At 41.6% G+C, this 27202-nt stretch overlaps 1 protein-coding gene across 1 annotated transcript in view; it reads right to left on the bottom strand.

The window, feature by feature from the left end:
- nr3c1 (nuclear receptor subfamily 3, group C, member 1 (glucocorticoid receptor)) overlaps nucleotides 1-25047 on the bottom strand; it is a 32234-nt gene extending 7187 nt beyond the window's left edge. The window contains exons 1-7 of the mRNA XM_050042349.1: nucleotides 24763-25047; nucleotides 22895-24102; nucleotides 5847-5995; nucleotides 5485-5601; nucleotides 5123-5404; nucleotides 2509-2653; nucleotides 341-471 (exon numbers count right to left, since the gene is read on the bottom strand). Coding sequence (XP_049898306.1) covers nucleotides 341-471; nucleotides 2509-2653; nucleotides 5123-5404; nucleotides 5485-5601; nucleotides 5847-5995; nucleotides 22895-24102 — 2032 coding nt within the window. The 5' untranslated portion in view covers nucleotides 24763-25047. The remainder of the gene's footprint in view (nucleotides 1-340; nucleotides 472-2508; nucleotides 2654-5122; nucleotides 5405-5484; nucleotides 5602-5846; nucleotides 5996-22894; nucleotides 24103-24762) is intronic.
- Between the last annotated feature and the right edge of the window lie 2155 nt (nucleotides 25048-27202).

The raw sequence follows: 27202 nt of genomic DNA, 5'->3' as shown, positions 1-27202 counted from the left end.
TGTTAAAGCTACCTGCAATTATCGTTTCAAATAGGATTTTAATCTGTTTAATTATTGAGTCTTTGTTTATGTCTTTAATTCTCCTGCACTAGATTACCTTAGAGATACGATATGAAGATTTAGTTCTTATTTGTGATAACTGCATGTCAGTTAATGAGTTGGTAAAGTGCTGTGATGTGATGTTTTGTCCTGTGCATATATCAACATTATCATTCAGCCACTACAGACGGTATTGGATTGGAGTTAATAGCTTTTGTAATGATTGCATTAACACAGCACCACGTTGGACATGAGATAATGAAAGACGGTGGTTCAACTGCTCTAGGGTAAAAAGTCTGACCTGTGCTGAGCAGCAGCAGGACCTTCATGCACAGATACTCATCGTGGGAAACCTGCAGCCGGACAAACTCGCTGGAAATCTTCAGCATCTGCTCACACTGGTCGGCCATGTAGGGCAGCTTCATCCTCTCCCTGGTGGAATCAGACAAAAAACGGTTTAACAGCACAGCTCTTTAAGTCATAGTTGACTGATAGGGCCGCTTGTGCAATCAGGGAGATGAAGCAGCTCCCTGTAATATCTCTGTAGATTAAATGTTCAAGGTCTTGCTGCAAACAATTTGTGGATCCTATTTTAAATCATTCTTCCAGGAGGCTGAGAATGCATATTTCAGATGACTAAGTGTCATCTCGGTGATGAAGTAATATTGTGGGTGAAAGTGGGGACAAACTCCTGCAAAAAGTCTTGGAATTTATGGTAAGGGGTTGATTTTTCATTTCTTAAAGCAGCAGTGAAAAGAACCCTTTTCTATCACAAAGTAAGCTGACGACCCCCAACTAAGCGACATATCTTATGGATGTTTCAAATTATATTTATTGTATAATAATAGCGGTACAGACCAACTGATGAACTGTACAGGAAATTTGAGTTAAACGAGCGATTTGAATGAATTTTAAGCTGATTATGTCCCCTGAATATTGCATGATCACGTTTTACACGACTCTCGGTCTGTATAATTATTATTATCTTTAATTTTTAACAATCATACATACAAAATAGGCTTCACTTTTCAAAAATTCGAAGTCTTCTTCTCCCTAATGATTGGCCATTGTTCTACTGGCTTTTTGATTGTTTTAACTGCGTACTTTTCTAATGCAGGAGACTGTTGAGCGGAGAAAGATCCTTTGTGATTATATCTTATGTTCAGGTCTTTACTGTGCCCTTATCCGGTGAGATTTAAGTTCATATATAAACTTTAAAATTAACAATTTCACAGTTTTCTTCGAAGAAATGCATGCAATTATGAGGTAAAGGCCTACTGTATATTTTTTTAAAAAGTTTTCTCACAACCCTTAAAGTCAAGAAGGCCTCGCGACCCCCTGTGAAGCTACTCGACCACGAGTAAGGGTTGGGCCACACCACTGTCTTAAAGGGTGGGTGGGTGAAATTCTGGGGTGATACTGATGTTTAAAATAATATTTTGGCCAATGGCTGACAGTCGGTGCTGATGATTTTTGTTGTTTATTTTGTGTTTGATGTTATTTATCCTCCTAAACAGTAAGAAAATGTTTCAAAAGCCTGTTTACCATATATCCCCTCTTTAATATCTATTTTATATTGTTGTGAAACATCTACAAACTTCTCATTCAAAGACTGTATTTATTCAAGTTTCTCATCAAAACTGCATTTTACAAGATTGCATCTGAATGCATCTTGAGAACATTATAGATTACATTTGCCCAATACACATTTTTACTAAACAGAAGAATAAATCAAAACTCAACCTTTTAGTTATCATTATTAACAACATCCCAAAACACCAGGGCCACATATTTAGCGATAATTTGTAAAACATCCTTGAAAACAAAATTGCAAAAAGCTTTTACCAAACTGAGATTGTCTGAAGGCTGTTAAAATCAAAGGCAAAGGCCTCGGTTGAGTTTTGTTTGGAGGCTGACTGACAAATAGAGAGCATCATCAGATATTAATTATGATCATATTAACTTGCAGCTTGTGATTATGAAAAAAAAGAGGAAACAAATCAAAAGGCCTATTACAGCCCTAAGCATGGTCGCTTTGCTGACTGCTCACCACACTCAGAGCGCTGTTTACAAACGGAGTCATCAAGTCTATACGAGGGATGAAACGCTGATTACTGATGACAGCTGACAGACATGGTTTGATTCTCGGGAGATACGACACATTTAGCACAGAGCAGAGAGCTGCACTGATATATGTAAACAAACAGATGTATGTGTTGGCTGACTGATGGAAAAAGAAAAATATCATAGGCTAGAAAATATCACTTCAGCGCTAGATTTATATGAGGTGCAAAGACTCCATTAACCAGGCCGTGGTATGTTCTAACTTTCACTATTAATCATCACAAAATACTGGCAACACTGACACACATAATCTGGAGGATTTCAAACACATTACTGTGGTACTACTTTCTGTATCACATTACACAACATGGATTAGACGTAGACTGAAAATGGTTTGATACATACTCGTTGATGACGAGGTCTGGTGCAAAGCAAAGCATGTTGCCGTTGCACTGCTGGTAAGATCTCCAGCCCAGACCGAAAGACATGAGGAAGAGCCAGGAGCACTGTAGCAGAGTCATCTGGTCGTCCAGATGCAGGTTCCTGAAACCTGAGTGAAGGACATGGAAGTATCTCAAATGACTCCTGATGCGGAGAGTGTGGTGGTGACAGTGACAACGAAAATCAACCAAATATAAATACAGTATAACATTTTGATGTGCACTAAAATATGATCTTTATCAGTTGCATCATAATGTTGACTGTTTGGTGTGAGGTGGTCATAAAACTCTGTCTGCATTGTCTTAAAGGTCCAGTGTGTAGGATTTAGTGGCATCTAGAATTAAGGTTGCAGACCTGAAATTTCTCCTGTGTGTCAAGCTATAGGAGAACTACAGTGGCTACAAGACAATGTGAAAATGCTAATGACCCTGTCTAGAGCCAGTGTTTGATTTGTCTGTTCTTGGCTACTGTAGAAGAACATGATGACCTCAATGTACCTGCTCTGTATGTAGATAACAACGGCTCATTCTGAGGTTACAAAAAACACAATTCTTATTTTTTGGTGATTATAAACTAATGAAAACATTCGTTATGAATATTTACAAAATTTCTGCCAACAGTTGCCCCTAAATCCTAAACACAGGATCTTTAAGTCTGTCTTTTTCTTGTCTTGAATTCTGATAAAATCAGACATGTTCAATATTATTATAAGTTTTTAGTCTTGGCTCATGCAAATAGTGAAGTTCAATGACCTGCACACTATCAACAACCAATAGCTGCACTCTCTCTAGCACCAAATGGGGAGCGGAACATCACATAGACAGAAAACATGTGTCTCAGTTCTCTTGCTCCCCTTCCCCACTGCACAAAAAACCCACTTACACCCACTATTACTTTTGATGTAAAGGGAAAGGTTACAATTGGCATTCAAACCAAGGGCAAATGACTATGCAGTGGTCACTGATATTTATTCCCTCTGGCTGTGATCGGCACCAATGGAAACACAACATCCGGGTGAACGCGCTAATTTTAGCACCTTTACCAGTGAGATGCAATAATGTGCCACCACAAAATACCACCCTCTCCACCCAAGCAGCACTCAAACATCAATCCAAGTCAGCCTGCACTGAGTTTGAAAGAAAGACTGAATGAGTGAGAGGTAAATAAAAAGAAGTAACCACAGTGAAGTTTTCACAGGGCTCCATGCAGCTTTCTAGCCTGTCCATGACACCAAACGTGACACACCAAAGAAAACCCAACACACACAGAAAGAGATACTCTTTCAGCGCTCTTGTGTACTGGCAATGGGAAAGGGAGTCCATAGCCTATTTTTAGTGGGTTTACCCATGTTTAAAAAACCTGCCTACATGTGCTAATTTTGATGGAAAGGGGGGTGTGGACTGGAAAAGAGGGAGAAACTGGTGGAGTTGTGGAGTGGACAAGAGTTTGTGTTTAATTTGGTGTGTATCTAATCCAACTAACAGCAGTTACTTAAGTGAGAAACCTTAATTTTTGAAATGGTTCACCTCTCACTCACGGTCTCCCCACTAAAGTAGCGCGGCTAACAGACAGAGGCTGTTAGCCAGCTGAGGTGACAAAATCCAAAATGTAAATTTTGTATGCAAATTCTCTTTATGGAATTATTCCACATTGACAAGAATACTGTCAATATATGATACCTTTTATCTTGAGTTTCTAGAGTTATTTGTTTTTGAGGACATGTAAGGAATGGTTAATTTGTCACATCTGTTTTAGGGAGTCTGGCGAAATATTTTCCACCAGAAGCAGGATCGGAAATAATTTCGAAAGGAATCTAGCTGTAGTCTTGCAAATAGTGACCCTGCAGGATCCCCAGTGTTTGCAAAATCTTACAGTGTCTCACAAAAAAACTCACATTGTCTTCAGATGTGAGAGGGCGTCAAACTTTATTCTTTTAAAAGTATGTCAGAGGTCTTTCAGTGTATGGTAGTCATTAATCAGACTTCACTCTGTTTAGCAAATGTGCCTACGTGTCAAGCTAGCCCCAGATGAAGCAGATCCAGATGTAGTGCCAGTGTTTGTTTACACAGAGCAGACACCTGTTTGCGCTGCACCAATACATGACAACATCTCCTGCTTTTTCTAACACTTGTAAAATACTCATGCTTGCAATTTTCTGTGCGTAGTTAAAATAAAATGTGTTTGCACATACTGGCTATATTTTGAGTTGTGTGTGTGGTGTCACACAACGCCAGATACCAAACACTGAAGACAGCACTCATCATTAACTTGTCTTTGTGCAGGTTTGACTTTTTTTCTGGGATATCAAGTGCAACAATTAAATACTGGAGTTTACATAAACACAGATGTCACTGCAGACAGAGGAGCAATGGCAGTATCGCACATCTATGTTCAATGTTACGACAAAGAAATGTTAAGTTTTCTTTTGAAACCTGTTGCACCTGCAGATCAACCTCAATATGTCACATCCTTCTCCTTGCAAACTCACCAATATAAACCATCTTAATCTAAATATACACAGTCTACACCCACTCCAAAGGACAAGTTTACACTCCTACTGGCAGAGTGCACCACTAACCTGGCAGAGCCTTGGCCCACTTCACAGCAGAGATGACCTGTCGGCCACCCAGCCTGTTGAGGGTGGTCATGAGGCGGGTGGAGGTGTCGGGCAGGGTGCTGTCATAGCCGGCGTAGATGGTGTCCGGCTCGATGGCCTTCAGCAGGGACAGCATCGTGGGAACAAGTTGAGGCATGCACTTGGGTAAAAGGGACCTTGCCTCAATTGGCGGAGAAGGAATGAGCTCGGGCGGGTTGCTCGGCTGGGTGCCCTTTAAGCGGTTCAACTTCTTGGTTTTGCGCGCTGCAGAGGAGAATACAAGGATGAACGTTCAGGGAAGTGAAATAAAGAGGAAAGGTGAGGATGAAGAGGTTAATGTGTACCTTCCAGGTTCATGCCTGCCATCAGACACTTGCGGAAGCGGCAAGCCGGGCAGTTCTTCCTCCTGATCTTGTCTATTATGCAGTCGTTCCTCCCAGCACACAGGTAATTATGCTGCCCTGAGGCACACAGAAGAGGAAGATTAATCTGTTATTTACCTTCACTGCTGTGGCAAACACTCCAGGGGGAAAAACTAATTAGCTGTATCACAGTCCTTTACTTTGTAATGATAGCGCCTCCAACTTCAAATCATAATGACTCCCACATTTGGGCAAACTGAAGTGACACAGGTTAGTGATGAATGAGTGTATCACAGGCGATGAATAAATCAGTGAGGAAATAATGATGTCTTATGGCTTTGTACCTTCCACTGCTCTCTTGAAGAAGACCTTGCAGCTGCCACAGGTGAGAACGCCGTAGTGGCAGCCTGAGGCCTCATCAGAGCACACCAGGCAGATTTTATGAGTCCCGCTCTTTCCCTGTGGCGAGGATATAGCCGCACTGACTTCTTGTCTGGAGGCAGAAGAGGAGGGAGAGGGTGGAGACAGAGCAGAGGAATGTAAGGAATATTCAGTCATTCCTCTAGTAGCGCTATGGAGCTGTTTTTCTATGAGTGGGTTCCCATGTGCATAAGAACACACATGAGCATGCACGTGTGGGTGGTGACGAGTACAAATTCCTGATCTACTGGTGGCTGTAATGCCAAGATATGCAGTAATGTGCAGTAAACGCAGGAAAGAAGAAAACTGCTCCTTCTAAACGCGGCTGTGTAAGATGCCAGTTTCACAATTTGAGAGAAAAACGGCTTTCCAAGTGAGGAATGTGCACAATTAGCTAGTCAACTCAATGAAAATGTAGTTGTAATATATGCTGTAATAATCCAGCATGTTTCCTAAAGATTTATTTTTCTAGAGAGCGAGTTGTTGTCATGTTTTGTAGGATAATGTGCACTGTTTATACAAGAAGTGCTGCTCATTTCAGCAGCATTTAAAACACAGTTTGGTTACTGAAAAATGTAATTATCAATTTCAAATTGTTCCTATATGCAGTACTTTGTCAGACAATGTTTAAGCTTACACAATAAATTGCCCTCAATTGTGAATGTTTTCTGAGTGTTGTCTAACTTTTGGACGAGTCTACCAGTCTAAGTTTAAACTTCCGTTTCAGCATCATGGGAATTAATTGTTAGGAACATCCGTATTGTAAGTGTTTTATTAGGAGGGAAATGTTTTCATATTTGTTGGACTGCATGGATACACACAAATGCACTTTGGTAACACTGAATCTAAACACAACTTTTGTTTGTTTGCAGGAAAACTCCAAACTTCAACTATAAAAACATAAGTACATTTTACCCACAGAGACAAAACACTGAATTGACTTCTACTGTCAATGAGGAAGTGCATTAAATGATCTTAGGTATCACATAGGGCTGCGATAGTGAGTGTGATGTGAGTCATGATTTTAGCAGGAATGGTAATTTTTGCATTTCATTTTCACTGAAAAAAAAGAAAGAAAAAAAGATGTGATTTTTGCAGGGGTCTGCACCAAATTAACTGTGCAGCCCTCATATTACAAAATAGCTGCACATACATATCAGTCAAATTCATGTCAGACATATACTGTATGTCTACAGTATGCCATTTATACAGCCTGTCCCGGCTCCTGAAAGCATCCTGTGTTTTGAGAGTTCAGCTGCAGTTCATATTTGCAACTGTGCGCCAAAACCTGAAATAAACTGCACAGATACACTACACAGATACACTACACACACTCCCATAATACTCAATGTGCTCCTTGTGCTTGCTTTACCTCAACTTTACCTTGGTTCTCCACATCATGAGTGAAGGAAAGTGAGACCCACTGTGCCTGTTTGGGCCTTTAAAGCCTAAATTATCGGACTATCTGTGGTCACATCCTAAATCCAGTGGTTGTCATAAAACTGCCCTTCTTCCTTTGATTGAACCACAAATGTTTCCAGACCCAGTCAACAGTGGTAGGTGATGCACGTCTTCAAAACGACCACTAGAGGGTGTCAGGCTTTGCATCATCCATGCACCAGAGGTCCACACCCCCCTTCTAACCCAGTGGCCACAGCAACAACAACGCCCACACTGAGAGGATATTGAGCCTGAGACATGCAACAACTGTGTCTGTCTATCCATGTGTCCAACAGTCTGCCTCTGCAATGACAACAAACTGTTTTATCTGATAGGCACTGCCCCGAACCGTCACTGCACGCTAACACTCTTATGCAGATTTGAACCAGGGAGCCAAGTTCACTCTTAAGTTACACAACACAAGGGTATGAGCATGAAAGCAGGCCAAGCCCCAGCAGTCAGTGGGTGTAGCAGGATGGGAAAACCTGAGTGAAACATCAAAGCATCAAGTCCAAAAGCATTCAGCAGCCAGATTGAAAAAAACAAAAACTATCAGAGAAAGACCTCAGAGGAGGCTGTCTAGCCATGACAGGGCTGAGAGCTTTCTGAGCACCACTGAGAACACACTGTGGTCAATAAGTCTGTCCATTTACCTTTTATGACTCGTCTTCAGTGCAACTGTGTGCTGACAGTTCATGAGCTCTTATTTCCTGAGTGTCTTTGACTGCTCTCTGCATTGTTCTGTACAGCTGAAATTCAAACCCCTGAATCTTTGAGTTGGTTTAGAGGTGATCACACCACTAAGTGGGGGGCTCACTGAACAGCTCCCTCCTGGCCCAGCTGTGAGAGGTGAAACACGGGGCAGATTTAATTGAGAACACAGTCACTAAATCCTTGGAAATCCAGAAAAACCACCATTTTCAAACACACCCGACTACCTGCTTTTTAAATCGCATTCTGCAACGAGACTTTGCCAGACTTTGAGGAACAAAAGGTTTTAACTTCAGTTTGGTAGTTACAGCCAAGCACTAAACAAATCACACTCCATATTGTGTGTGCACAGTTTATCATTGTTTGAAGTGGACAACCTGAGCAGAAGGAACATTATTTTAACTATTTATAGCGACAGTAAAAAATCAAAGAGCTGTGTTTTTAGACTTGGAAATTGGAGTCATCATTCTAACTCACAAAAAGCCCAACCTATGCAGGCACAGAAAGAAACTGCATTAATCTTTCATCTGTAAAAGTGGAAAAAGTTAAAAATTGTGTACAAAAGGCACAGGACAGCACTCCAATTATAGTGTTTATTGCCACACGAACGTTTCGGGTGAAACCTTTCCTCAGTGTGCACGCTGAGGAAGGGTTTCACCTTTTGTACACAATTTTTTACATTTTTTTGAGGATTCAGCACCCATTCATACTTCTGAGAGTTGAGCGTGTTTGTTTGGACTTCAAAGTGGAAAAAGTTAACATAAACTCTATCAAAAATCCAAATCCAATACACTACAGGTGAACTGACGATCATCCTTCTGTTAAGTTGCGCTGTCTTTACCAGAATATATCACTGTTTACCTGCATAGCATCATCTTTGATCCCACACAGGAAAACAACTCCATATTTTTAGATTTTTCAAGAAGGGAACGAGGTGTAACACGTTAAGCCATAGTGGTCACTTTTTAATAATGGTTAAAACTGCCAGTTAATTTACTTTTAATTTGGCAACTGTTGAGATTTGTTCATTAGATTTGTGGTGCATTTTATTTTGTTGTACTACCACATTTTATACAGAATCTGTATCTCACTCTGAATTACTGCTTGTTTAGTTTTTACTTAATATTAAACTCACACATTTATGTTGACATGTGAAATTATAACATGACGCCTACATGACGTAATGTGACAAAGGCTGCCAATAGTGATAATCCAACAGTATTATCACCCAACTCTGCAATTTCCCTCAAAGCCTCTTTCACCGCATTGTTTTGGTATAACAGCCCATAACTTTATAATTTGGTTCCATCCCAAAAATCTCATCAGCATCATCTGCAGCAGTAGCCAGCAGCTGTTTTTTTTTGCAGAAAGCTCTAAAAACCCACTGTTCGCTCCCGCCCAATGCCAAATGCCAGACAGAAAGCGGACTGTAACTGAAATAGAAAAAACACAGAGGACTTGTTTCTCTTTGCAGTCCTCGTGCTGAATGCAGCAATGTCGACAACAGTTCTCTTTCAACTTGGGATGTTAAAATGAATCTCTCGCTAGATTGAAGTGGGTGGAGTCCATTAATCATACATCTCTCATGATTGTAGGTGAAAAAAAAAAAAAGAGAAGAATTTTTGTAAAAACTGCCAACTCCGAGTCGACTTGGAAAATCAGAGTTGCCAATTAAGCTAACCTACATGTCTTTGGACTGTGGCAGGAAAAGGGGAGAACATGCAAACTCCAAAAAGCCCCTGGCCAGAAACTTAACTCCAAATAAACGTTGTGCCTGCTGAATGAGTAAATAGGCAACACTTTGCTACAAGTTTGCCATAACAACTTTATAAGGTGATAATAATGTCAATATTGTGTTTACAGCTCAATCCACTGTCCTTAAGTTGCCAACAAAGGCAATCAATGCAATTAGAGACTAAATATAGAAACACAGCTTAAAAGAATGCTTCATTGCAGCCATTTCAGGATAGGCAATAATTCAAAATGTGTTTTCTATGTATTCTCTTTGCAGATAATTGTGCTGTGACAAACCTCACGAGTCACCGTGGTTTACAATTTGCATTTGTTTCCTACAAGCTATTTTTGCTTTCAACCAGCCTGTCTGAGTACCTGCTGTTTGGATCTAGGTCAACAGCAGTGGCTTGGGTGATGAAGGGTCATACAATATATACAATTCATACAAAAGCTGTGCCGCTGTGATGATGTAACATGCATGCCATCTGTCGCACACACAGATTTATGTGGGGTTTCCTTAACGTACTGCTACGAGAGTGCACACATACAGTATATTATGCACACACACAAACAAAAGCCCTTCAAGCTCCAAAGGAGGCCGTTGTAACCAAAGGGGTGGGTGGAGGAGGCTAATGAGTCCAGAGTGATGATGACGATGATGTCAGAGGGTGTGGAGGGTAACCAGTTTGTCCTTCACTGGCCCACTGGGATGGTGTCAGCAGGACAGCTTTACTAGGTGGCTGTAGGCTACTAGTTCAAATCCAATTACTGCAGCCGCTACATGTTTCCAACAACAACGTAGGCCTGAAGCGATGTCACTGCTTTTCAGTGCTGTCTCTAAACTCAATTTGAAATCAGTGGATGACATTCAACTAAGCCATGAAACAAGTTACAAATCTGTTTTTGGGATTGCCAGACGCAAACCAATCAAAGCTGCACGGGAGTGCGGGCAGACCGAATTTCCTCTTTCTGAAACCATCTGTTGAAGTGAGCGCTTGCCATCGACAGGAAGTTCTCGCATTCCCTCAGAGTTTACTATCGGTCAGAGCACAGCCACAGCACAAAGGCAGAGACACCCTGAGATGGGCCTCGACTTCAACAAGAGAGCAGTGCAGAGAAAGTTAATCGCTGACATCGGTAGGAGTGTGATCAATCAGCCCGGGTTTTAATGAGACAAGCCACTTCACGCACTTACGATAATACCGGTGGCCCAGTGCCCTGCTTAACAATTCATAATCCCCTTTTAGCCGAGAGTGTCACGAGTAGCTTGGCAGGCCCCTGCTCTATATACCCCAGCCTCTCTGTCAGTTCAGACAAGAAGCCGTTCGAGCTATATCATTGCAATGCCCAGCTATTTCATTTTAGGTGAGGTAAATCATTTTGTGCATTTACAGTATTCCACATTATAAGCCTACGTCATCCTTATTGATCTACTTCAGGCCCAGCAATTTGTAATGAGTCATCCCAGAGAAAAATATGGACAATCATTTTGTTCAACTGGTTGTCTCTGTCTCACACGTCAGATGAGGTCACGCTCCTGAAATAAAACTGGAAATAATAGAATGAGGATCTTGACAAGCATGTGTTTGGGTGGCTGCATGCTTAAAACCTTTTTCTGCTGTACTGTAAAGATTATCACAGCGACTGATATGAATCAGCATTGCACGAACATCTCCAAATCTTCATAAAGACTCTGTGAGCGTGAGGAGAGCAGAAGGAAGTGCTCCTTCCCCGAGGTAAGGGCCACCAAAATAGAAAGGGGAACTGGTCTGCACGCTCTGAATCATTCTTGCATGCAAAACAACAACGAAGCTTCTATGAGGGAGTGGAGAGACTGGGCTTGTTTGGCCAAAGACTGGGCTGGACTTCTCTAAAATATCTCCCTCATGTGCCTTCCAATAAAAACAGACAGTATGTCTTTATAAGTACTTGACATTAGTGCAACGTATTCACTAAACATAAGCCACGCTGCCACAGGAAATTAATACAATGGAGATATAGTACCCTTTGGAGCTGTTTAACATTGACATCAAGTGCTTTTATGGTCATTGTTTTGATTCATGAAACAAGCCATTAGTGAAGTACTCTTACATGTGACAGTCTGGATGATCCTTCAGTGTCAGTGCCTGCAAGGAGCCATTGTCTCCTCCTACATGCTGTATTGACAAACCTGCTTCAATAACGGCCACATTTCGTAGCCAAATGCAGCAGCTACTGTTTGGCTTCAAACATCAGAGGAAAAGACTTAACCTAACCCATGGCTGCGCACAAGAAAAATAACCCCAAAGGATTTAGGTTTCCATATTAGTTTCCATAATAGGAGCTGTTAGTAAGTGTATGTAGGTGGGAGGTGGCTTCCTGGCCTGTAAAATGAATTGGAGGCTGCTACTGTGTGCATAACCATAATACCTTCAGCTGGATGTGGGAGGAACCCACTCCCAAAGTTTGGCTTTGCTGACTCGACAACTGCACACAAAAGCAAGAAGAAGGGCGCAAACAACTCACAGACTTAGCTACATCCTCTTAACCTCAATATGGGGAATTTCTATAAGCCTATTCAGTATCAAAACACAACAAAAACTAAATACAGAAAAACTGTGGTTACAGGAGAATGCGGTAATAACGTGAAAGGGACTGGAATGGTTGGCATTTGATCTGGTGCGTTAACTCGGCGCCAGCTGTGGGCAGGCGGGAGGGAAAGTAGGTCAGGAGAGTGAGAGCTTCACGGCAGCCCTCTGTGGTTAGCCTGCCTGCCTGCCATAGCACTCATGACAGACCCACACGTGCACACCTACACACTCATGCATAATACACAAAGCTAACAGACATGCACGACACGTACACACAGAAGCAAAATCATAAAAAGGTGATTTACAGCAGCTGAAAGCTTCTGCTGACAGTTAAGGTCTCTGCCCTTGGTTGCAGGAAGCAAAAACAGGGGACGAAGAGAGAGTGAGAGAAAGAGAGTGAAAGAGGACGGGCATGTGAGGCAGAGAGGTGTGCCAGATCAACACTGTGCACCGAATAGCGACTCTGACCAAAGATTACTCTCAAAACACAGAGCCAAGGCTGAGAGCTGAGACTAGTAGGCTTTATATAAATACATATAGCTATATATAAAGACCATAAACTACTCATGTATCAAACCAGGCACCAAACCACAACTGATACACCCGACAGCTGTTTACTTCTTCACTGGTTGAATCTATGCTCTGACTTTAGCCTAATCAAAGCCCATCACCCTGGTCACTGCAATGGCTTCATAAGGCTCTATATTCTAACCTGACAGACTAATTACCCAGGGCTCAACAATAACGACTGCCCAATTGCCCGGAGCAAGTAAAGCACCATGTCGAGCTGGTAAATCTAGTTACTCACTTGTATGATCTGGCAAGTGATAAAAAATAATTAAACACATTGTTTTTTCTGGCTCTAAGGATGGAATTAGTTCAGAGTGAGTCATATTGCTTTCTTTTCGTCTCTGCTGAGAGCTGCACATGCACAGTGCCGATTGGGCGCTTGCGAGAAAATGGCGGCGCGTAAAGACAAAGTTTATGAGCTGAAGCGCTAGTGAGCATTTCAATTATCCTGGAAACAGGAGTTTAGTTGGGTGGTGTTAGAGAATGTGGGCCAAACTCAGCCAAAAACCAACTATGTATTGCACAGTTTAGCACAAGTCTGAGTGCAAGGCGGATAAAAAAAGGGGCCGTTCTTCACGACAATTTACTTGAGTCTTTGTTGTCATTTGATAGCAGCTAATAAATAAAGCAATTTGTGTAGGGACAAATAAAAGCTGACTTTGGGCAAGAAATACTGAAGTTGAACCCAGTAACCTCATAAATACCGAGCTCTACTACTGAGCTCACTCTGTCATGAAAAAACACTCATTCAACAGGTTGTTACAAAGTCCTGCAGGCACCGCAGCTGTCAAACACAGCCCCGAGGGAAGGATTCATACCTACATTTCATCAATGTAAGGCACTACAAAGAGTATTGCTTCATATGTTTACATAGACTGAGTTTTACATCTTAAGCATGTGAGTTGTTTATTTTATGCAAAAACCAACATGGGGAGATAGTGTTTGCTGTGACAAAGAAGAAGAAGTCAGAAAACGGCTTTAACACAAGTCTATTTTCAAGCCGTTTTCTTCCTGAGCTTTATTCAGCGGTGAGTCATAGTCATTTTCCAAAGTTGACTCAATATTCCCACATGTGAAATGCTCTGGAGTTTAACCACCTTAGCGAAGACACAACCGGATTTGCTCTTCAACTTGCCCGGGCACTGCTTCATTCAGCCCAGACTGAGTCACCGCTAAACTCAACATATTCATTATTATCAGTCAGTTAATAGAAGTGCCGCAACTAACGAGTAGCTTCCTTATCAATTTATCTGCCCATTATTTAAAAACAATATATATATTTTTTTGCCCCTTAAAATGTCAGAAAACAGAAACTGAAAAATGTCCATCACAGCTTCTTAGAGCTCTATGTCACATCTCAAAATTGCTTGTTTTGACCCATTAACAGTCAAACAAAGACAAAGAAAAGCAGCAAATCCTCACATTTACAAAGCTAAAACCTCGGTAAAGTTTAACCTTTTTGCCCGAAGAATGATTTAAACTGTTAAACGCATATTATTCCTACATAACAATTTATAGACAAAAGTAATGCCTCTCTTGAATTATCACCTATGACCCACTTGAGTGTATGGTGGTGTATTAATATGCAGAAACCCTTCTCTCTGCCTGTATATTCTTATTTTTCTTCTTATTTTGCTGTGGTTGGGACGTTCATGTGCTGCAACCTTGGGGCAGTGGTGTGTAGCCCCCAGCCAACAGCGTGCAAATGAGAAGGGAACTTCAGAAAAAGGTAGCAACCAAGTGCCGAAAACTGCACACAGTGCCGAAAGGATCGCATATAGAGCGAGGTGAACCGCCAAGCAGACAAAGCGTGAATCTGGGGCTGCTTTTCACTTTAGCTCATGAGCACTGAAGGAGACAATGGGGATGAAGAGCAACACAGAGTTCACCTGTTTTCTGTTGGACCGGTAGATGACGACAGGTAGCTTAAGGCGTTTTCTGACCGAACAGTTCTGGAGACTCCCTGAGAGGAACTGCCCACTGGGAGCTCCATGAAGAAATACATACTTTCAGGGGCTTGTTTTTCTGCTTGTATTTGTACCGCCAAAAGAAACGCATTCTAGGCCGGCCAGCAATTGGTGTAGTACTGTTATTTTCACTTTGACAAGTCTAAATCGTGTTGTATTTCCACCTTGGAAATATGCCCAGTTAAGCCTGGACTTTACTGTGGGTCCATTTGTCCATGTTTTCTTCCGTGTTTTTTCTTTTACAAGCTGTTGATTGTGTTGTCTCGTGCTTACACGGCTAATAGGCTTTTGAAAGTGGCAGTTGCCTGTGCTGTATTGGCTGTGTTCAACCAATCACTGTGTATCTGTGTCACTCACAGGTCCTGTAGTGCTGGGGGAGTATCTACTTTAAAACTGAGCTAAGAAAATCTTCCTAAACAGCGTTGATTGTTCCTAGTTCTTACAGTGTGAATACAATAAAATGGGAGTCCTTAGATCTATGTGCCTGAACAAATGCCTTTTGCTGGTTTGCTAAAGTATCAGCTTTTCCATTACAACCAGTATAACCTTCCCATAATAGTACAGTTGTTTTCAGTGTCCATACAAGCAGTGCAGGGGGGAGGGGCAAGTCTGAGTGTTGTCTTTACAAACAATACCCAACAATTCCTGCGCAGTGTACCTCTAATGCTTAAAAGTAGCTGCTGATTCATTTTCCATCAAGATTAATCAACCCATTGTTTCAGCTCTAGTTAATATTCAGCAGACAGAGAATGGTTACATCTGATTAATGAATAGAAAAACTGAACTTAAGTTATGAATCCATCTCTATGAATGACTTCAGTGAAAGCCTGAATGAATGACCTTTTATTTGTGTGAAAACCTGAACCATACATTACTCAAACATGCACATAAGAGAGAACACTACATGCTGAAGCTACACAACACTGCTTTGTCTCCATGTGAGAATTGTGAGAACAGCTCTATTCAGTTAGCCAGTTTTATTACTCCTGCAAACAACGTTCCACCATTACGAGCTATCGAGTCAAAAGCCTCCAAGAAATTCCAGTAAACTAGAGTGCGCATTATAAATAACATTTTTATAGAGCATAAAAACATTTCTTATTTTAACTAAACTAAGAAACGTGGGGAGCAGGCTAAAGTGTGGAACAGGATATATGGCGAAGTCATTATATCTGACCTACAAATTGAAGCCCCCTATATGGGCTGGGCTAATCACAGGCGCAGGAGGAAATGCCAAGCTAAAAACAAAAGTCACACAACACAAGGCAACTAATTGGGCTGTGTGATTATCTGTCAGAGGAATTTTGTTTCTGCATTTATTCTCCATTCAATCAAGGTATTTCCTTTGAGAGCAACTCAGTGTTAATCATTCATGCCACATCAAAACCAGTTATCATAGGAGGGTGTGTATATCCTAAAATAGGGAGCATTAGTCAAGGTGACGCATTCTTCATTGTGTGAGAGCCGGCTGTTTGTGAGTCAGACTGAAAAAACTGAGTCAGACCGTAAAACGGTGATGCCTAAAATTAACGGCCAAGGTACAGAATAGCATTGATAATGCGGGGGACAAGTGGTTATGTTACGAGCCCAAGCTAGTTGGGCTCATATAAGAAGACCTGCACAGAGCAAAGCAGCAAACTGTGGAGCTACGGCAAGACAGGTACTCAGTGTCATGCATGTTCCTGAGCCTCTGCAAGAAGCAGCAGCACCATTGCGTGAGAAGCTGAAGAGATGGTGACCTGATGCCAACCGCCTGACAACCACAGAGACACCGCAGCCCAGCGCTCAGCTAATTTCAAGCCGCTAAATGTCACACAGGTTGAGGCGAATAGGCACCGCACAAAAACAAACTCCCCCTCACTAGGCACGCACGCACACGGAAATGCTAAGCTTACACACACATGCACACAGATGAGCCAATACACAAACAGCCACACACCCACACAATATTATCTGGGTTCACATGCACAGACATAATCCTATGCTTAAACACATGCACAAACACTGACACACACCCCTCTACAGAACACAAAGACAAGGCAATTAAAGCCACATGTGAAATGAAGATGAGGTGTATCTCGTGTCTCTCCCCATCTGTTCCCGGTCACCGGGCATAGGGACCACTGTCAGACAGTCGTGAAGATGTTACCAAGCATCGTTTGCACAAACAATAAAAACATGACCACATCTGCCGCCTTGTTGACGTGACACACATTTGCGTGCCAGTCTTTTGAGCTGATCACTCCCTGTCAGATACTGTGAATCAGACAGGCATGAATGTTGAAGAGAGACAAACAAAAAAGCCTTTAAGACTCGTGACTCTGCCACACCACTGTTGGTGAAGAATTTCTATTCAGCCGCTCCACGACTGGATCCCAAAGCCACGTTCACAGCTGAACCCATAAAACTTTACAGGGGAGCAGAGTAACTGTACAAAAGACACTTTGTGGGGCCGAGTGGAGTCCAAATACTGCGACTGTGTACTCCACATTCATCTCAGTGGGAACGCACTGGAAGGAAATCACAGCAGAAATTAAGATTATGCAAAATCACACAATAATACGCAGCCTGTTTTTTTTTTTTTTTTTTTTTTTAATTTCCTCTGCTACAGAATTTCCTTCTTACTGTGCAGGCCTCTGTAAAGGCCACAATTCATTCATCCCTATTGTTGAATGCACTGCTCCTTGGGGACAGATATGCTGCAAGTGAAGACACTGCTCATCTCAGGTTTATTTTTGGCATAAGACAACTGGAGGATCGAAGAGATCTGCCCAGAACAACTTCATGAACCCCCATTGAGTGGAAAAATTTGTGAGAGGCTGAGCAAAGTCTGTTGTTAAACTGTAAAGTAAAAGAGTAAAAAACATAATACAAAGCTATCTGGTAGAGAAGGGGAAATCTTGATCCCACATTAGAACTGAGACGTGCCATAAACATACATACTGATGTGCGCAGTCTGAGAGAGAAAATAAGATGAAACGTCTGACTTGGATAAAAGTGGAATTCCCCTGGCTTTTTAACAGGCACATCCTTTCTCTTGCTGCAGCCACGTCCTGTCGAGTCCGTGAGCTCACGAAGCAGGATTGGTGGGTTAAATCACTAACTAGGGGGTTAACCCAACCCGACGTATTTTTGTCCCACAACGATGGCTTGATTTTAAATCGAGCTCCATTGCTATGGCAACCAACACCGCAAACCAAACCTGCAATGAGCAGTTTTTGTTCAGGCTTATCAAAACGTATAAAATGTCCACCTCCTCATCCCTCAACTGTGAGGGGAAAAATGGAGTCACCGTTCCTACAGAGTCATAAAAAAGGGACAGAAATTTCACATTCATGTTATAGTTATAAATACTGACGGACACGGAAAGATTTTTCTTTCCATTATATCAGATTTTATGCATTTTTTTTCTATTACTAGAAGCCAAGGTGTTGTGTGATTTGTGTCAGGTTGTATTGGATAAGTTTAATAAAAACACTCATATACACACAATATTCAGTCTTTGCCATTATTATGGAAAAAAAAAACAGTATTTCACATTGCTAATGTGAATTAATATATACCACTAATTTATATTTACATGCAGCTGTGCATACTCTGATTAAGAAAGAGATACTGCTACTTTTTTTGCATCAAAATTAGATTTTTTCAAAGTTTCCCACTGGTGGTGGACTTGTTTGTTCGTGCAAACAAAGCATCCCTCACTCATTCCTTTGATCACCTTCTAGAAAAGGTCAGTTTTGTAATATTTGCGCAGATACAAAACCCTGGAGATATCCAAAGCGTAGTCTTTAAAATTAGGTGCATTCAAGTTATTTTCGGGGTGGGGCGGTCCATGCATCTCTACTCCAGTCTTGCAAACTACTGTTGGCCAGTTGATTTGTGTACAACACGCAGAGCAGGCCATAAACAGTACGGCCGTAACGGTACGTGTATTTGTGTCGAACCGTTCGGTACGCGACTTTCGGTTTGGCACGACCCTGTACCGAATTATTGGGCGCAGGACATTATTTTATTTTATTTTGTTTTATTTTAATTCTGTTTTTGCGAGCCGAACCATTTAAAATATCTAGTTCCCCGACGGACATAATTGAGTGACGGACCGAGTCCGACCATAAATTTCTGTCTTCACTTTGTGCAGCGCATTCTCGCATTTTGACAACATGGCAAGTGAGCCTGAAGAACCTGAAGACCCCCCTGCAAACCTTAAGTCCTCCGTTTGGGAACACTTTGGTTTCAGGGTAAAACACGAAGATGGAAATAAACAAGTGGACAAGACAAAAGCAGTGTGCCGACACTGCAGAATAGCGGTCGGGTATGTACTTGGAAACACGTCTAACATGCTAACGCATCTAAAGCAACACCACCCGAGTTTGAACGTTAACCAGCACGACTAGAAAGAGTAATCTGGTGCAAACTACGATATCATCGTCGTTTAAAAAGAAAGAGCATTTCCCTGACCATTCTGATCGCGCTAAATAACGAACGCCATTGGAGTGTTGTTTAAGCTGCATTTTAGATATTGAAGCATGTTTTGTTCACTGCACTTTAACAAAGTGGGAAAGCTAAGTAAGTTCCTAGTAAAACTGAATCTGAGCAGGCTTTAAAGCTGACCAGCTGCACTATACTTTTTATTTTATTTGAGTAAAATTGTTTAAGCAGAAATTTATATTTATATTTTTCATTAAAAAAATCTGTTAAAAAAACAGCAGGATTTTATTTTTCACTTTTATATTTCTATTTTCATTCAAACAATGTGAAAAAGCAGGATTTTATATATATTTGTTTCATTCATAAATTGCGTATAAAGAGTTAACTGCTGTGGTACGTTTTAATAAGGTTACCAATAAGTAAAAGATATTTAATAGTTGTCTTTTTTTTTCATTACTGTACCGAAAAAAAAAAAAGAAAAAAAAGAACCGTGACTTGTGTACCGAGGTACGTACCGAACCGTGATTTTTGTGTACCGTTACAGTACCGAGGTACGTACCGAACCGTGATTTTTGTGTACCGTTACACCCCTAATAAACAGGCAAGAGACGGTGCATCACAGATTGTGGCAAACCCCAACTGACCCTTCCCGAAGTCCTGTCCTTTGAACGTAGACTCGCCAATCAATCGGCCAGCTCCCGCAAGGGTCCAACACCTACATGGCTGTGCTCCAAGGACTCTCAGGCAATCGTTTCAGATTCTGTCATTTTCATGGTGGTTTTGTGGATTACGAGCTAAACGTTGTACATCTATTAATGACACTCGTTGTCTGGAGAGGTTGGAAGGAGATCTACGTTTCTTTCTTGTTACAAAACCAAAATCAAAGCCTGAAAAGTGCAGGGTTTGCTCATCTAAACAATGCTCCTACAACCCAAATAATACTGGCATGTCCCACGTCTCAATCAGATGATGCGACATTTAAAGTAAGGCCTAATTCAGAATATCCAGATGCAATATGTTGTTTACATGACCCATATCAAATACAGTATGCTGTTACATTTCAAATGATAGTGGAGTACTAGCCTGCATGTAAACATAGTCACTGTGGCTATAAACGGGATTAAAGAGCACCTATAACTATTCCCATCTGTAATACATTTATTTTGCTGCTACTGTTTGATAATAATTGTGTTGAAACTACTGTATAACTGACACTGGAGCTCAGGTGCACAAGATGCCCCTTGATGAAATCTATAACTGAGATGACACTATGCACTAAATAGGACATTTTCCCACTGTGCTCTAACAAAGTGCACCAATCTGCCTTTTTAATTTAATTAACGAAGTGAATCTTCACACTTGCAATGAGCTAATTTATGTGCACTGCAATGCAGTCATGCATAAGCCTTATTTTATTTATGTCCCTATATTTTGGCATGTCTACTACCTATACTCTGCTCAAAACACAATCCAGGCACCTTAGGATCAGAAAAATGCAGAGCCCTGAAAAAATAACACAAACTTAAAGATCCAGTGTTTCTGGCATTTAATGACTGTATTATTTTCTACTATTTCCATCATCTTTGTTCTATTCTAGTCGTTATAAAGGACATCTTTCACTTTGTTTACTCTTTGACTGCAATGACCTGATTTTCCTGCAGGAATCAATATTTTCAACATGTGTTAAACACCCTGTGTGTTATCTGCTGATGCTGCATGTGACTGGCTGTTTGTCACAAACTCCAACTCCTTCATGTGTATAAACTCATAAACTGGAAAATCCTGTACCAACAACACTAGCTGATAACCACCTTTGTGAAAGCTGTAATCCAGAATCACCAATGCTTTATTTGTGAAACCAGATAACAGACGCTGCCTAAGTTGAACTATAAACAACACAAGTACGGCCGAAAAACTAACAATCGTGTCCAGCACTGATTAATAATTTTGTCAGTGGCGTGTCAAAAATAATTATGATGCTAATCACAAGCTACAAAAGCACAAGTAATGTCTTTATATTAGAGGCTGACAGGGACGTTTTAAATAGATTATTAGGGGTTTATAAACTCCCATCTATTTCTGATCCTTTATTTACTGCACTAAGGTGACATGAGCTGTCAAAGACAACTCGATAACAATACTGAAACCATTTCCTGACACTCAAGGTTATAAACAGGTGAAACATAAAGTGGCATAAACAAATAATCAGCAGCCAGCTGTTTTAATTAAAAGATATTCACCCAGTCAGCAAGCATCAGTGAGTGAAAAATCTATTTGGGTTGACATTTCCCACTGACATTTCTCAGGTGAGCTCTGCCTCTAACGGCAGGTAGCTCAAAAACAGCAATTAAATGTCACTGCTGTGTTCATGCTGAGGATAGAGAAAGGATGTCCAAATTGTGCTCAACGTGCTCACAGTACAGTGGCACACTGACACTGCACTATCCAAGAATACTGCACAAGACAATATGAAACACTATGAGAGGAGAGGACTATAAGAGAGGACACAATTCAAAACACATAAATAAGTTACTTAAGGAAATCTGTGATGAAGGATTCATTTTAATATATTTTGTTCATCTATCATACATAAATGAAATCAGATAGGCTTTATTGATTGTGATATAAGCCTTCTTCAGGCAAAATATGCACTGTGTAGGTGTATTACTGGGGAAAATAAACATTTCAGAAAATATCAGTATAGACCAATATTCAAAATTAAAAGGGCTTAATGATTAAAAGGACCGAAAGTATGCAATGACATAAATAGTCATCAGATAATCACATGTGCACAGTTAGTCAATTTTACATTGCTATCCCCACTAGTCAGCACCAGAAATACTAGTTGGTTATTTATGATTAAAATTATTATTATTTTATGCAATTTTGTTCAATCAATAAAAATGTCGAAACCAGACAGACATTTCTTAAAGATGTATTTTCCTACAGAATATTGTTTTCAATAAATGTTATTTGCTAACTTGTATTTATTGAGTTGTTGTGATGTTTTGCAGGATAATGAGGAAAGTTCATGCTGCACGGTGCAAAGTAAAAACGTTTTTTTAAAGAGGGGTTAACAATTTAAAATGGCTGTTAAATGCAATTTTTCGGACAATATGAAATTGTGCTGTTTTCGATTCAACTAAGTATAAACTTCCCTTCACACGTCAGGAAAATTAGTCATTATGAACATCCCTGATTTGAGAAGCTATAACTGGCAAATATTTATTTTAACCTGACAAAAAGTTCAGTTTAACAATCTGTTATGTATGACTGAACATTTCAGGGTAAGTATTTGAGAGGTTGCGAGCAAGAGGCTCATCACCGGGCTTATTTCAGGCTTCTGGAGGCCACAGCTCTGAGGCAAAGTTGGGGACAAATGTAACACCTCTGGTCTTTGAGCAAAGAATGTAAGATGTCTGGTGATGCAAGGGGGGATAAAATAAGACTAAACACGGATTGCCACATACCCACATTTGCTCAAGTTATTAAGACTGAAACGAAAGGTCAGGTCAGACCACACATCAGAGTACTGCCTACATTTCTTACCTGGCAAAGCTGGTGGGGTAAGAGGGAGAGCTTGAGAAAGGCTCGCTGGCCCTGAGCATTGCAGAGTTGTCCCCAATACCCTGGACTCTGCTCCAGGCCCCACCAATGGTTGTCACTGGGAGGTACTGGCTGGACAACGGCTTCTGAGTCTTCTGCTGCTGAGCTTCATTGCTGATAGAGTTGACTCCAAAGCAGTAGCTCTGTCCTCCTGAAGTGCTGACCCCGCAGATGGAGATGGGGTTAGGGCTGGGCATGTCTGTGGAGGATGTGCCGCTTATTTGGCAATAACTCTGACCTGTGGATGTCTTCTCCTGTTTGATCACACCTGGGGTGCAGAGCTGGATGAAGCCAGCATCTTTTTCTTTCTTCACCAATGCAGCCAAAGTGGTTGTAGGTGTTAAGGAGGCAGTTGTGGATACACTAGAGCTGGACTGATCTGGACATGTGATCGTGTTGCCATTGAGAGCAACAGAGATTGCCCCACTGCCATTAACGCTCTCAACCACGGTGGGTTTTATGTCCCTCTCTGAGCTAACGTCCCCAAGCAGAGAATCGTCTGCCAGAGTGGATAGGAAGGCGTCATCCCCGACATAAAAATCTGAGGGGGACCCAGTGAGCTCGAAGTCTTGGAGCAGGTCCAGAGTGTTGTCACTGAAAAATTTCTGGTTCACGTCCACATCTTTCCCAATGTGATCAAAGGCATGATCAAGGTCAATGGGATCCTGGTCTCCTTTATCCATGGAGAAATCCTCTGTTTTCATGTGGAAGAAATTGGGATCTGATCCCCCAATAAGTGAATCCATGCAGGACTGGCTAACGTCTGCTATACTGGCCTCCAACTGGGGCAGATTTTCCCTCAAGGTTTGACGCCCAAATATAGTGAAAGTCTGAGTCTGCTGCTGAAGAAGCTTCTGATCTTTGGTCAGCACCCTGGGCTCTGGGTCTTCCAACAAGGGGCCTACGGTGGCTGTGATAGAGGCGGAGGTGAGCTCCTCTGGAAGGGGGCTGTTGCTGAGGCCGTTAGGCACCTGTCCTGGCTGCATCAACGGGCTGGATGGAAGAACGACTGAGGTGGCAGAGGCGATGGACACAGCACTGTGAGGAGCCACTTTTAACAGACCTCCCTCCTCAGGGCTTTCAGTGTAGACCAATTTGCTTAAATGGTCATCTCTTCTATATGATTTCTTCTTCACTTCACTGTTATCCATCTTTTTATTATAGGGGAGGGGGAGACAGAGAGAGAGCGTTAGCACACGGGGCTTAGAGGAGTGCATAGCAACCACATTAAAACTACTAAAAAGGGATTATCAGACGCGCACTATACTGCTACTGTACACATTTAATGTTAAATAAACTGGTTTCAGTTTGTTCACATGCAAAGAGCAAGTAACAGACAATGAGTCCATATAACACTGGGGAAAGTTGCAAAGCATGCCCCCCCCCGCGCGCCCTTGATAGCTAACGAAGCTAAAGATAGCTAATTGCGTTAGCTTCTCTCATTAGCAAAAAATGTGCACATGAGCGCATAAACAGCAGTGTCCACCTTATACAGACTGTCCTTAAAGGTAAACACACATAGCATGGCTACCACCACAAAGCACACAGAGATAGTCGTAAAGTTTACCCAAGTCAAAGCTATGCTAGCGTTAGCCACGTTGCTAACTGTTGGCATGCAAGCTAGCAATGTGGCTAACCGTTAAAGTGGCTACGAACCTACATTTCGCTCGAATGTCGTTGACAGTAACGTTAGCCTGCTAGCCAACATAGCCGCTATAATCGCGTATTTAGCCTTAAATGTGCCACATTACTGCATTTGCCCACGGCTAACACATATATCAACTCGAATCTGAATAAACGGTCATACTTACCCTTGAAATGACTGATTGTTGGTATGTGTCCACAGGTCGTCTGTCAACATTGTTTTGGTTGAAAGTGGCAGTGCACAACACGCAACACTGACTCAATGTTTGTTACTCCTCAGGCGTCGTATCCTCGCTACATGGCTCGACAAAACGACAAAAACCCGCCGAGCTGAATGTGGCTGGAGAGATTTAAGTCTTCCAGGTCGATTTAGCTGTAAAATGTCATGCAAACTGCGTAAAACTGGCTGAGCAGTGGAGAGTCGCAGCTAGCCATTAGGAAAGTAGGCGCTAACCTCCAGGAAAAACATACAAAATGGAGAACAGAGCAAGCCAGCCCCATGGCAGACCTGTTTACAACACACAGCGCCGCCTGCTGGTTAAGCAGGGCGACTGCAGCTTGTTATGTGCTGGAGTTCAACCTCAAACTCTCACTACAGTGCAATAAATACTGTACAATACATATTCACATATCCGTGGAAAAACAATTGCTTTTTAATCACGCACTCTTAGTGCATACAATGCAGTATGGGTATGAAGCACAGTCCAGGCCACGTGTGCATTAGCAGTGAACAAGTGGTGCAAAACGTCACCATTTGTCTCCTCTTACATGATTGCTCATACAGCTGCCCACTGTTGGGGCTCCACTGTCTTGCAGCTGTTTATGGAGCCTTGGCAGACAGACAGACAGACATGGAGCCTTGGCAGACAGACAGACAGACAGACAGCAAGACAGACGTCTAAGCTGGGCAGTCCTGTGGAAGTGAAGGAGGTGGTTTTTATTTCTGCTTTTAAAAAACACCAAGAAGTAGCCTATAGCTACAGATCTGCCAAGCCAAACAGAGTTTTTATTGCTCTATATGTCCCCAAACAAAGATACCCTGAGCACGGCTCAGTGCACGGCTGGGTATCATACCACAGACAGCACATCAGATTATTAGAATTTCTAAATCGCAGGATTATTGTTCACATCAGATGCAAATTATGATGATATTACATGGCTATCTAGACTGCAGTGCAATGTTTAAAAGTTCCCTTGACTTAACTTATTATGTTTGCAACTGAATAGTATCACAAGACTTCAGTTTCCCTGTTGGTGTACTTATTGTAGGCCTACTGCCTCCGGGGGCTCATGAGGACACTCAATGTCACTGAAATGGCTGCATCAGTAAACAATAAACCACTACTGGATAATTATTAATCAGTTAGCTGTATGTGTGACCTTTTCACCTTACTGGTAGGGAAACAATCTATATGTGCATGTTCAAAGATACCAAGAAGCAAATAATGTCTTTATTCAAACAGAGGGGAGCTCAGAGTGGTTTCTAACTTGTATCTTTAATCGTGATTTTGTCAGAAAACAACTAACATGCATGATGTTTCTCAAGGCACCCCAGTTCACACTTCTACTTCTTTCATGTGGAAATGAGTGGTTGAAAGGAGCCTGGGAGAGAAATGAAATAGGGTAAGGCAGGCTATTACTGTGTGCATAAGGATAATAACTCTGCAGAGAGGTTTGGGCCTGTATTAGTCGCTGCTTTCAAGGCTGCGCCACAGTGCATTATAAGATTTGCACATTCACCGGCTTGTTTGTAAAATCACAATCCACACAAAAAATGTTGAGGTGTAAATTTATCAATGAACATTTTGCTATTAAGAGATTGAGTAATTCAATTCTAAACCATTTCTTATTTGACATATGTATTTTATGCACGCCAACACAGCCTGACCTGCCTCTAAATGTGTTCATTTCTTTGTATTTCAGCCCAGGCCACACCGCAGATTATAAAGCAAAAGCTTGCAAAATTCACACTTGTCCATGTAATGTTTCAGCACATACAGATTTTCTTACTTCACGCTCAGATGGGACCCATATTGTCTTACATTATTCATGCTGAAGTTGCATGAAATTCAACCCCTTCCAAAAGATAGAATCTAACCTGGGAGTAGCACACGAACAGGAAATAAAGTGAAGACAGGAGGCTGGGAAATTGGCTCTAATGGGAGGATGAGTGAGATGAATAAGAAGCAGGGTTTACAGCACATATGGGAAGAGACTCATCCCCAAGCAAGGGACCGGGAGTGAACTACAAGTCCTTTGTTACACAGCACCAGAGGTACACTCACATCTATAGATATGAATTTATTAAGCAAATGAAGAAAACATAGAATAATCTATATTGTCACCACCTATTGATATTTAACTGCTTTTCCTATCTGCACGCCACTGTTAAGGTCACGTAATCCACAAAACATTACAACATTATGTATAATGTAAGCAGAGAAACCTCACATCATAGAAAAAGAGATCAGTGGTAGCTCACTGTAGCTCTAAATCCCCACTGTTTGAATCCCACTCAGTCCCCTGTGGCTGCTTAGCAACCCCTCTCCAGCACAATATACTCTGAATTAACAGGGTAAAGCGTGACCGCTGCCTCCTCAAAACCAC

This window comes from Epinephelus moara, chromosome 4 (genome assembly GCF_006386435.1).
Source record: "Epinephelus moara isolate mb chromosome 4, YSFRI_EMoa_1.0, whole genome shotgun sequence".
Taxonomy (NCBI): Eukaryota; Metazoa; Chordata; class Actinopteri; order Perciformes; family Serranidae; genus Epinephelus; species Epinephelus moara.
The sequence above is the reverse complement of the archived record's forward strand: the minus strand, read 5'-3'. Positions and strand labels throughout refer to the sequence as shown.